Consider the following 11,542-nt stretch of genomic DNA (forward strand, 5'->3'; position numbering starts at 1 on the left):
AAGGAAAAGGAAGGACATTAGGACTCCCCGCGGGCCCTGCAAGGGGCCCACAGCGCTCTCTCCTCACCTCTTCCTGTGATGGTCTCCCCGACAGAGACAGGACTATCACTGGGTGCCTTCCAGAAACAACGGGCAGTAACAGTGTCCCGGAAACCGCTGCAGCCCTGGAACACGGCTTTCGGGACCAAGAAACGCAGCCAGGAGGTGCTCAGAAGCAAGGCAGAAAGGAGAGGTGGGCCGAGGAGAGGCAGGATGAAGAAGGCAGAAAGGAGCTTGTGCGCGAGTGTGCGTCCGGGAGAGCGCGGGCCGGGCAGCGAAGCCAGGCGCACAGCCCCACAGCGCGGGGCCGAACCCCAGCCACTGCCAAGCCGCCCCCTGCACAGCCCCTCCCGCCACCGGGTCCCATCGCCAAAGACCCCATCAGGAGCTCCGGGACAGGAGTTCACACCGAACCAAGCACAGGACAGGGAAAAGAGAGATGGAGGGCAAATCCAACCTTGAAAATGTTGGGTTACCGTCCAGCTGGAGCCCTTCTGACCAGCGGGGCAAATCTCTTCGCCTCCATGTCCTTATGTATAGAAACACAAAAGAGGGACTATTTTTTTTTCATATTTTAGTAAAAATTTCTTTTCTCACTTCTTCATGCTTCCCAAAGTTGTGTGTGTGTGTGTGTGTGTGTGTGTGTGTGTGTGTACACGAACACCTTAGTAGTAGGAGGGAGTTGAGATCTTATCTCACCGTCATATATAAATGATCTTAAAAAGCACCCAAAATCATGGACAGTGTTATGGACTGAGTGACATCACCCCAAAGTCCACATGTTGAAGCCCTAAGCCCCAGCGTGACTGTATTTGGAGCCGAAACCTTAGGAAAGGGGACCGGGGCGGGCCCTGATCCTGTAGGACCGGTGTCCTTCCACAAAGGGGAGGAGACTCCGGAGTCCTCTCTCCGCTGTGTGCAGAGGGCAGGCCATGTGAGCACACGGTGGGGAGGCAGCCGTCTGCGCGCGGAAGGGAGGTCTCGCCAGATGCGGAATTTGCTAGCACGCTGACTTTGGACCTCGAGCCTCCAGAACTGTGAGAACAAACATGCCGGTTGAGACCCCGGTCTGTCTACGGTGGCCTGAGCAGATGCCACGGACCCACTGGTGTCCTGAAAAACAACCCAGAGTAAGTGAGACCAAGTGAGACCGGGCCAAGCTCCCAGCAGACGGTCTGCTAAATGGCGCCGTTTCACAGGTGGGTTCGTTCCGTGGGTGGGGGAACCGCGGTACCTAGCTTTGGTCTCAGGTGCCTCCCACCCAGCAGGAACCCGTGGAGATCTGCTGAGCAGGTGAGGGAGTATTCTGGGCCCACTGGAGGACTATCCTGCTAAAGCTAAATATTCTGGAAATATCCCTTTGAGTTGGCATGTAAAATCAGGGAGTCGTGAGGAATATGCACCCCTTGGAGATGGTTTTCAGTGTCGGGCCGGGTGTCCACGGTCGTCCCTGGACTCCCTCCCCCTCTGGTAACGCTGTGGGGTAGAGAATCAGGGGGCGGCAGGGACTCTGGGATAGGAGGGTCAGACGCACGCCCTCCAGAAGTGGGGTGCCGCGTGTTGCCAGCACCACAGTTCTCCTGGGTTCTCCGGGCCAAGCCAAAACAGCGACCTTTCACGATTTGGGTCACCATGTCACACTCCATCCCGTGACTAACATGTGGCTGGGAAAGGGGTTTGGCCCCTAGAAAAGGAGATTCTGATATTGACATTTGGGGTCTTTTATGACAAAACACAATCGGTAAGATCCCTGAGGACTTACGTCCCAGGACTTCACCCTTTAGAGAGCACTGGTTCCCAAATCCAGGTGCGCACGAACTCCTGCGGACCCCCCTCAGGTCTCCTGAATTCGGGTCTCTTGGTTTGGGGTCCAGATCATCTGTGTCCTGAAATCTTTCCTCAGTGTGTCTGACATAGTGGTTCTCACAGGCCCTAAGATGCTGAGGCTCCCCAGGCCGCTTAAGGGCCTTGGTCTTCCCTTCTGATGCGGGAAGTGCTGGAAGACAGAACCCCAGAAGACAGAACTTGACAGCAAGTACAGGCTATCTCGCCTCCCTCAAGCACGGCTAAGAGTATAAAGGGGTCTTTGAGACCCAAAAGTTCAGGAATTCATACATGATTTTCTAGAGTTTTCAGCCAGTACTTGATGCACAGACCCGGTTCAGGAGGTATCACCCTTCCCGGAAATCAAACAGTCCTCGCCACTGTTCACGACGACCCCTCAGCCTCCCATCGGTGCCACCTACCTGGAAGAAATCCCTTTCCGCAGTAAGAAGGGGCCCGGGAGCGGGCCCGGGATGCACTTCCGAACACAGACGCAGACCATGTTGTCCTGTGCTACGGACGTCTGGGGAGCGATTTGGGAAAGAGCTTGCAGGGGGTCTGCGATGCGACGCAAGGCTAGGGGTCACAGACAGACAGCTTCTCTTTCTTTGTTTGTTCCTTTTTTTTTTTTTTTCCGATTATTTATTTATTTATTTATTTATTAGAGAGAGAGAGAGAGACAGAGGGCATGAGGGAGAAGGAGAAGCAGACCCCCCAGCTGAGCAAGGAGCCCGATGCGGGGCTCGATCCCAGGACCCTGAGATCACAACCTGAGCCGAAGGCAGACACTTCACCGATGGAGTCACCCAGTCGTCCCCCACAGCTTTAGTACAGACCCCGGAGGGGGAGCAGCAACCAGGGGAGACCACCTCACCCCAAATCTGAACACTGCAGGAATCTCCTCCTGACCAGTTTTAAAGATGTTCCTCAGAAAGAAAACACGAGGCATTGAATTTCTCTTTTATTTGAACATCAAGAAAGTGCAGCACGGGGACTCAGACGACTTCTCAAAATGTCAGTAAGGTCACGAAGAGACATCGTGGGTCGCGTGTAGAACCTTTGCTCCTACTGAGGGTCGTCAAACAGACAACCATAAACGTCCCACTCATCTGCGCTGACAGTGAAGAAAGAGGCACAAAAAATGCTTCAACAGATGCCACGGGGGACAGTTCAGTGTCCCACAGCAGCCAGTTGAGAGGCGGAGACGGGGACCCAGAGGCGGAGGGGGAAGAGGGCAGGGAGACAAAGAAGTAAGAGGGACACACAGAGCCACAGTGTGCCGTGACGGCAACAGGAGCCAGCCCCCCCCCCCCCCCACACACACACACGGGCAGACGCGGAAAAATGTTTGCAAAAGTCGATTACTTTGGGACAGTCCTTACAGTGTTACTGCAAGGAGCGGAAGGCTCCGGTCTCGGGGACTGGTCTCTGCACTGAGCGCCCCCGGAGCCAGAGGGCGCCCTGTGCGCCCTGACCTCACTCGGAGCCCGCGGGCGCTGTCCTCAGCCAGCGCCCCGCCTCCGACACAGTGTCCGCGGGACACATCGCGTCACCCAGGCCAGAGTGCCCCCTGCGCACCCCCTCCCCCGGTGTATTAACACATTCATCTTAAATAAAGGACAATCGAGCTCTTGGCATTCAAGCGGAGTCAGGCAACACGAGCTAGTCAGTGCGAGGCGTTGTTTGGGGCCGACCTCGTCCGGTGGAACTAAATGCTCCATGTTTGACTGGTGCCGAGAGACAGAGAGACTAGAGCAAACATCACAAGAAAAATATAAAATTAGGTTTTTAAAAATGTAAGGCTTCAATACAAGATGTAATTAAGACTTGGCACATTAAAGTCCAACAAGATAAACACCAGCCACTTAGTAACTTTTACAAAATAAGTCAGAGTGCAGGTAACAGGTTCCTCGTCCGTGACCAGCCTTATCTGATGATGACGCGTGGAGGAAACGTCGAGAAATCAGCCTGGAGTTAGCGGAGAAGGCTACGCCGGCTCCTAGATAAAGTTTTACCCTTTATTCCAACAATAAGTAGAAACTTTTTTCAATCACTCTACACCACTCTACGCCCGCGTTACTGATCTTTACACAGTGATTAAAAGTACTGGAAACATACACACGTACCCCACACCCCAGCCACCGGCTCCCACTTCCTCCCCTCAGTAAATTGCTTCTCTGACCCGGAACATTCTGTCCTAGGCCGGCACCCGGCGCTTTGCCCATCCCCCGATCCCTGGGCTTGGCTGGTCTTTCCGCTGCGCGGAGCCACTCTGAGCAGCACTTCAAGTAAAATCCATGAGTCAGAGCAGAAGCCGAGCCTGGCTCCTGCTCACATCTCGGGCCTGGACACGCTGTCCCTGCTGCTGTGCCTCTGGAGACACGTGTGTGTGCGTGCGTGTGTGTGAGCCCTGAGTGCGAGGCCGTGTGAGTAGGCCAGCGTGGGGCGGTGAGGCGGAGAGAGACTGGGGGAGTTCACGAGCGAGCGTTACGGGTGTGGGTGTGTGAGCGTGTGAACGAGGGGCAAGGGTGCACAGCTTGCACTGCGGGCAGGACAGGGGCCTGGATGCGACCTCCGTGTGGACAGAGTCCTTCCCATCCCGGCCCCACTCACCCGCTGCGGTCGCTGCCGGCTTCCGACCCTTCCCCTTCCCAGTTGGAAAGTTAGGTTGACTTGAGTTTCCAAGCCTTCCCGACCCTGCACATGTTTTCCACTTTGGAGAAACAAAAGCATAAATGCAGCAAAATCTTAAACCCGGTTCTGCGGCAGACAGCCACCGTCTGGGCCGCTCCTGCCGTGGACACCGGCTCCTCGGACGGGGGCACCCAGCGCCCAGCGCCAGCAGAAAGCTCAGACCGCTGGCCCAGCCAGAGGGTCTCTGGGACATACAGGAGTCTTAGGGGTGGGGGACCAGAGGCTTTTCCCCTGTGGCTTATCCTCTACCAGCTGAGCCCCAGGGCATTTGGAGGAGCGAGGGGGAGGCCGGAATGCTGCAGAAGGCCAGCTCGGGGAGAGCCGTGGGTGCAGGACACGGAAAGGGGAGGCTGTCCCGGCTGAGGGCAGCGGAAGGGGCTGGGGCGGTCTGGCGAGCCCGTGCCTTACGCTGGCGCTTCGGGCTCCCAGGAGCCAGGAGGTGAGCTGCGCGGGCCCCAGCAGGGCGCCGGGGGGAGCGGCGAGTCCGCGAAGCCGGCTGTGGGCACCGGGGATGCTGGTCCTGCTCGCGGGGGCCGGGGGGGGGGGGGGGGGGGAAGGCCCGGCTTGCGGGCGCGGGCGGTGTCCGTGGCTCCGGGGCGCCCCCGTCCCCGGCTCAGAGCGTGCTCAGGTGCGGCAGCGTGTCCAGCGGCCCCGAGCGGTGGCGCGCGGCGGCCGCCTTCTCCACGCCGCGCAGCCACTCCGTGCACTTGCGGACCAGGCCCTCGTCCGGTCCCGGGGCCTCCTCCTCGTACTCCACGTCGTCGTACTTGTGCCGCTCGTTCAGCAGCGACACGGGCAGCGGGGGCCGCGGGCCGGGGGGCTGCAGGCTGCCGGGGGGCGGCCGGCGGCGGCCGGGGCCCGCGGGCCGGGCGCTGGGGCAGGGGCCGAGCGGACGCCCGGCGGCGGCCGAGGGCGAGGGCAGCGGCCGGCAGGGCCGCGCCAGCAGCTGCTTGTCCAGGTGGCGCCGCTGGAGCAGCAGGACGGCCTCGGGGGTCAGGCTGAGCGAGACGCGCACGGCGGCGGCGGGCCCTGCGGCTCCCGCGGGGCTGGGGCCGGGGCGCCCGGGCCCGGCCGGGGCGCGCGGAGGGGCCGGGCCGGGGGCGCGCCGGGCCGGCGGCCTCTTCAGGGTGGTCGAGGGCCAGGAGCCGGACAGCAGCCCCTCGGGCCGCTCCGGGGGTCTCCTCCTCTCCGCCGCGGCGGGCGGCGAGGGCGCGGGCGGGGCTCCGGGGGGCGCCACGGGCCTGCGGGGGGCGCCGGGCCTCCGGGGCGGGGCTCGCGCGGCCGGGACCCCCGGGGTCCGGGCGGGCGCCCGCGGCGACGTGGGCGGGAAAGGCATGGCGCGGCCCGGCCGGCGGGTCATCGGCGCCCTGGAAGGAGACGGGCGGCTCTCGGTCAGCGGAGCGCGGGGACCCGGGGCGCCCCCGCGGGTGGCCGCGCCCCGCGCCGCGTGCTCCCGCCGCACCCACCTGCGTCCGGCCGCGGCATCCCCGGCTCGCTCACGTGCCGGCGCGCCCCCCCGGGGCCGGTCCGCCGAAGCACCCCTGCGTCCTTGCTTCCCGGCCGGGGCACCCGCCGGCCCGACCGACGGGCGGGCGGGGCAGCCGTGAGCCGCCCGACCCCGGCGAGCGCGGGCACAGCCTGGCCCAGGCCGAGCGGGACGCGGCAGCAGCAGGAGGAGCCGAGCGCCCGGCGGGTGTCACGACCGACTGTTGCGTGCGGCCAGACACGAAGCCCGGACAGCGCGGGGCGGGAGCGGCCGGGACTCTGCCCGCCGCCCCCCTCCGGCACCGGTTTTCATCTCCGGGAGGCGGGGAGAGGCCCTGGGAGGGGCGGCTGTGTCTTCAGCCCGAGGCGGAGCCCTCGCCCGTTGGAGGGAAAGTCCTTGACCACCGCCCAGCGCCTATAAGAGGGTGGGAAGCCGAGCCCGGGGAGACCGGCCAGGCTGGCCGCGCTCTGGTGCGGGTCGGAGGGGGGCGCGCCGCCGGGGGAAGGTGGCTCACGGGCTCACCGGAGTAGGGCACTTTGTGTCACGTTAATGCCATTGCCAAAAGCAATGCATAGGCAAAATAGTCCAGTTTCAATGATACAATATCGTAGGAAATATTACACATTGAGGGTTTTTTTTTTAAGATTTATTTATTTATTCACAGAGATCACAAGTAGGCGGAGAGGCAGGCAGAGAGAGGGAATCAGGCTCCCCGCTGAGCAGAGAGCCCGATGCGGGGCTCGATCCCAGGACCCTGAGATCACCACCCGATTGGAAGGCTGAGGCTTAACCCACTGAGCAACCCGGGTGCCCCACATTGAGCTCTTTTAATGAGTCATCATTGTGAGCAAAGGTGTGTATTTATTGCTGTGACAGGTTCGAGATGAAGATGTCTTCACTGTCAACTTCTATCCCAGTCATAGAGACGCGAAGACATCCCCCCGATACTCCGATAAACTAAACTACACAGCAGTGCCTCAAGAGTCAGTTTCATATAAGCAGCGCCTGTGTTCTTAAGGCGGATTATCCACTGATTAGGTACCCAAGACATTTTTTTCCATAGGACATGCTTTTCAGGCCTAACCCAGGAAGATGACCAAGTGTGGGTAGACTCCAAAGGGCCCTGTGCCAACAGCCGCCCCCCAGCATGCTCCCGTCGGACAGCAGAGCAGGGGCTGGCTGGAAGTGTACAGCCCTCCAAGGAGAAAAGGGAATGCGGAGCACCTGCCATCCTGTCACCCGCCCAGGTCAGATGGGCCGGTAAGCGCCATCGCTGGGGGGAGGACTTCCCCTCGAGGGGAGAGGCAGCACCCCTGAGGGGACTGGGCTCTTCCGACTTCTCAAGCAACCTCAGGACTGTCTTGCTGCTCCCTGCCAGCTGCCTCTGCCACTGCAGCCCTTCAGTCCCACGGAAACAGGAGGCCAGACAGAGCAGCAGAGCCGGGCTGAGAACCTGGGAAAGCCACGCATGTCGCCTGCACTGTCACGGGCCGCTGTGGTCACACGACCCCTCACAGTTGACTGGAGAGCCAGGGCCTCTTACCAGTAAGGAAAGCCATGCTAGGACAGGCAGCCAAACTAGTCCCGAAAAGAGAATGCTACAGAAGAGCAACCCCAGTCAAGAAATAGGGTCAAACTTTACTGTGATTTCCATGGATTTTGCATAATGTGCCCCGAACCCAACAATGGGCTGTAACTATACATCAACAAGTAAAACCAGAGCACCGGGACCCTGGGGTCGGCTTCTCAGTTTCCCAACCATACCTCTACCAGAGTAGAGACAGAGACTATTATTAGAAGTACTACTAGTAGAAGAGAGACTGCACCAGTCCGTGACTAAAGCCCACAAGTTACTTACAAGTACGCTGCTTGATTTGAAAGGTCAGTTCTGCAAAATCAAATACATGTATTGAGAACTGTCCGTATAGTTTACCTACAACATTTAATTTTCCAACATTGATTTGACTTTCCTCGTTGACACGTTACAGTGGTTTCAGGGCACAACCTGGGGACCCACCAGTCTGCTCTGCTTGGCGCAGGTGCCATCGTCACCAGATGATGCTGTGGCGTTGATCTGATTTCACATTTCAAATAAACATAATACTTGTCCACCACGTGGGAGTTACTGATAATTTTTTTCTCCTACTGTTGTATCAGAGTTAAGGACTGTTGCTCTTTTTTATCTAGCTTATCAATTTCCTGGTTTTACTAAGGTGTGTAATACTTCATGCATTATCAGAAAAACTTCAAAAGGAAAACAGATCAATGCTCTGCTTTTCTGAATCACACTCCTTCCCAATACTTCATTTCCAGATTCGGATTCAAGTGATTTTCCTTGATGGGGCAATAAAGAGTCAAACATCTAGAATTAAAACTAAATTTGGATTTTGAAACACACAGAACTGATTCCAGTTTTTTAAATCCTAGTGTTTTCCTGGGGATGCCTGGGGGCCCAATTGGTTGAGCATCTGCCTTTGGCTTAGGTCATGGTCCCGGGGTCCTGGGTTCGATCCCCGTGTTGGGCTCCCTGCTCAGCAGGGAATCTGCTTCTCCCTCTGCTGCTTTCTTGCTTGTGCTCCCTCTTGCTCACGTTCTCTGTCAAATAAATAAATAAAATCTTTAAAAAAAAAAGTGTTCTCCTAGGAAACAGAAAAATTGGTTGATAACTGAAAATGCCTAAATTTGTTCTTCTCACACTGTCCTGTTCCTGGAGAGGCCCGGGGCGTAGCAAACGCTCAGGAAATGTTCAGATGCTACTGACTTAGGAGTCTTGTTCCCCAGTAGTGAGAGAACCATCACTTCTGGACTGCTTCACCTGGACCTCACGAGCCCGAGGACGGCGGCGGCGTCGGCACACCTGCATTGCACCGCTGTGAAGGGGGTCGCGCAGGAGCGTCCCCACCAGCGCGCAGCCACGGTGAGACCTGCCCCTGCGGTGGGGCCCCAGCGCATGCTCCCCTCGCTGCCGCCAGTGGGACCAACACTCCTCACATGCAGGACCCAAAAGGCTTCTATTTTTATGACCTCTATCTACTGATGTTAACCTTACTAGAAATTTAAGATAAGGCTTCAAAAAAAAAATGTGTTATTATTACAGTTCAAAATGACAATAAGCTGGTTATATTAATAATATACCCACTATGTCAGGGGCCTGGCTAGCTCAGCCAGAAGAGCACAAGACTCTTGATTGCAGGATGGTGAGTGTGAGCCCTACCTTGGGTGTAGAGATTACTAAAAATGAATAAATAAACTTAAAAAAAAAAAACACCCAGGAGCACCTGGGTGGCTCAGTTAGTGAAGCATCTGCCTTCGGCTCAGATCATGATCCCAGGGTCCTGGGTTCAAGTCCCGCATCAGGCTCCCTGCTCGGCGGGGAGTCTGCTTCCCCCCTGCCCCTGCTCCTCCCCCCATTTCTGCACATGTGCTCTCTGATAAATAAATAAAATCTTTAAAAAAACACAACCATTGCATTAACATATTTTTAATGAAAATCACAGAGATGAGGGGTGGGCTGTGCTAGGTTCTTGGCAATCACACGTCCGCGGCCCCAGAACCACACTGTGCGTCTGTGGTAGCAAGAGTTTAAGCACAGTGTCCTGGATCATTACCAAAGTCGACGCTGAGGGTCTCGCGGACCCCCAGGCACTCGGCGTCGCTCCACCCCCTGCCGTGTGGCACGGGAGCCCTACGCTCTGCGTGGCTGGCCACGAAGGTGGCTGGGAAGGCTGTTCTCCTCCGACAGCAAAACTTAATGCTGGGCTCTCTCTCGTCAGCCTGCAAAAAAGTGAAGCAAGTTGTGTGGCCAGAAAACACACCGACTCTTCTATGAAAGCTGCTACACTTTAAGCTGACGTCATACCTTTCTCCTGCAGAGCTCAGGCTGTTCAGGTTCATGGAGCGCAGGGCATCGTGGCGGGGTCTCTCCATCGCACAGCGAGCGGGCGGAGCTCACGGGCTACTGGGAGCCTGCACGGGTGAGGCCGAAGGCACCGAGTCAGGCACCCGGGTCGTCACACAGCTCCAAGCTCCACAGCACGAAAGCCCGCAGCGTGGCCAGCAACCCCAGGCGGGCCCGAAGTGCCCAGGGGCCGTGGCCTGAGCTCTGCTGGCTTCCCGGGAGCTCACCGCTGCCGCTGCTGTTGCACAAAGGGCCACAGTGAGACATGCTCCCTCACCCCACAGACACAGCTTGCTGCCAGCTTCAGTGATTCACGGAAGGCAGGGACAGGGCCCGAAGCAGGCCAGCCTAGGCAGCACACCAGTGAGCGAGGTGGGCAGTGCGGCCGGCGCGGATCACACAGCCGCCCCCACGGGCCTCTGGCGGTGTCAGTCCGCAGCCCAGCAAGGCGGCAGCAGCCACAGCTTCCCAGCGGCTCTGTGAGAGCAGCGGCGCTGGCGATGACCTCCGGACATTTTCACGGCGGCGGGTACATCAGGAGGTGATCTGGCATTTCAAGAGACGAACAGAGGCACGTTTTGCCTTCGCCTTGCCGACTCTTGGGACAGCCCTTTCCCCAGATCCCCAAAGGATCCCCCTGGCCCCCGACACTTGCAGGGCCCCCTGGCCCTCGGGCTGCAGGTCAGGACACACCCGCCACGGTCGCCGCCCAGATCCAGGAAGTGGCCCGAAGCCCCGTGGTTACAGCAGACTGGCCCGAGCTCACACACATCACTCCAGACGCCATCACGTCCAGGGTCTCCGGAGATGTGTGTAAAAGCCTTCCAAACAGACGCCTGCAGCCTCTTCTCCGTCCGTAGCCGGAGCCTCATGCCCAGCCCTGCTCCCCTCTCTCCCCATCCCCCGAAGGCCCACCGGGCCGAGCAGAGCCTCAGCTTTCCTGTTGCTCCAGCTGGAGGAGACACAGACGGAAGGCCCTAGCCTGTGCGCAGCGACACGGGTGTGCGGCCAGACCCCCGCGCTTGGTCGGTGACGGAGCCACTGACAAGCCCAGCCGGGGGGACCCAGGCTAGCTCGTTCCCCTCCTCCAACACCTCCAACGCCCGCCCTTGGCATTCAACCTCCGCTGCTCCCGCGCAGACCGCAATGTTCCGGGGATCCTGTGAGGGGCCGGCAGAAGCGACGAGCAGAGCAACACTGAGCTCTGCAGACAGCGTGGGCAGCCAGGGAGTCGTGCAGCCCCCAGAGCGCATGTGTGGGCCCAGCCATGACCCGTGGCACAAACTGCTCTTGGGGACGTGGAGCGGGGAGGCGGGGTGTGCTACCCGCCAGCCGCGGACCTGCATGCAAGCTGTGACCAGAGGGAGTGCAGGGTGGGGGTGGGCCCACAGGAGGGGGCCCCTCTCACACACCCCTCCTGAGGATGTGAGTGTGGGGTAAGCGGCCTGACCTGAGCCCTCCCGTGATCAGTGAGATTCCCCACAACACCCGCCGGCCAGGGCCTGGCCTGCGCTGCACATACCGGTCCCACTCACCACAGAGGCTCCGAAGCCCACACCATATCCAGCCTCCCCTGGCCGGGGGGATGCCAGGACCAGGCT

The 11,542-nt window shown here is 59.2% G+C and overlaps 1 protein-coding gene across 3 annotated transcripts; it reads right to left on the reverse strand.

Annotated features, from left to right (window-relative positions):
* Positions 1 to 2,755: 2,755 nt before the first annotated feature.
* Positions 2,756 to 6,350, reverse strand: PRR18 (proline rich 18). 3 transcript variants are annotated; one of them, XR_009404540.1, is made up of 3 exons: positions 6,024 to 6,350; positions 4,477 to 5,924; positions 2,756 to 3,612 (listed from the first exon to the last, which is right to left on the reverse strand). XR_009404540.1 is itself a non-coding variant. In XM_059401407.1 (2 exons), exon 2 carries the CDS (start codon positions 5,915 to 5,917, stop codon positions 5,171 to 5,173), a length of 747 nt encoding a protein of 248 aa, XP_059257390.1. In that variant the 5' UTR covers positions 5,918 to 5,924; positions 6,024 to 6,350; the 3' UTR covers positions 3,619 to 5,170. The 3 variants fall into 3 exon arrangements, 1 of the variants encoding a protein (XP_059257390.1); XR_009404541.1 differs by lacking the exon at positions 2,756 to 3,612 and adding an exon at positions 3,619 to 3,862; XM_059401407.1 differs by lacking the exon at positions 2,756 to 3,612 and having other exon boundaries at positions 3,619 to 5,924.
* Positions 6,351 to 11,542: the final 5,192 nt, after the last annotated feature.

Source organism: Mustela nigripes, chromosome 5, assembly GCF_022355385.1.
Source record: "Mustela nigripes isolate SB6536 chromosome 5, MUSNIG.SB6536, whole genome shotgun sequence".
NCBI lineage: Eukaryota > Metazoa > Chordata > Mammalia > Carnivora > Mustelidae > Mustela > Mustela nigripes.

Coding starts and splice junctions, on each gene's coding strand:
- PRR18 (XM_059401407.1), bottom strand. CDS start 5,917: ATGACCCGCCGGCCGGGCCGCGCCATGCCTTTCCCGCCCACGTCGCCG.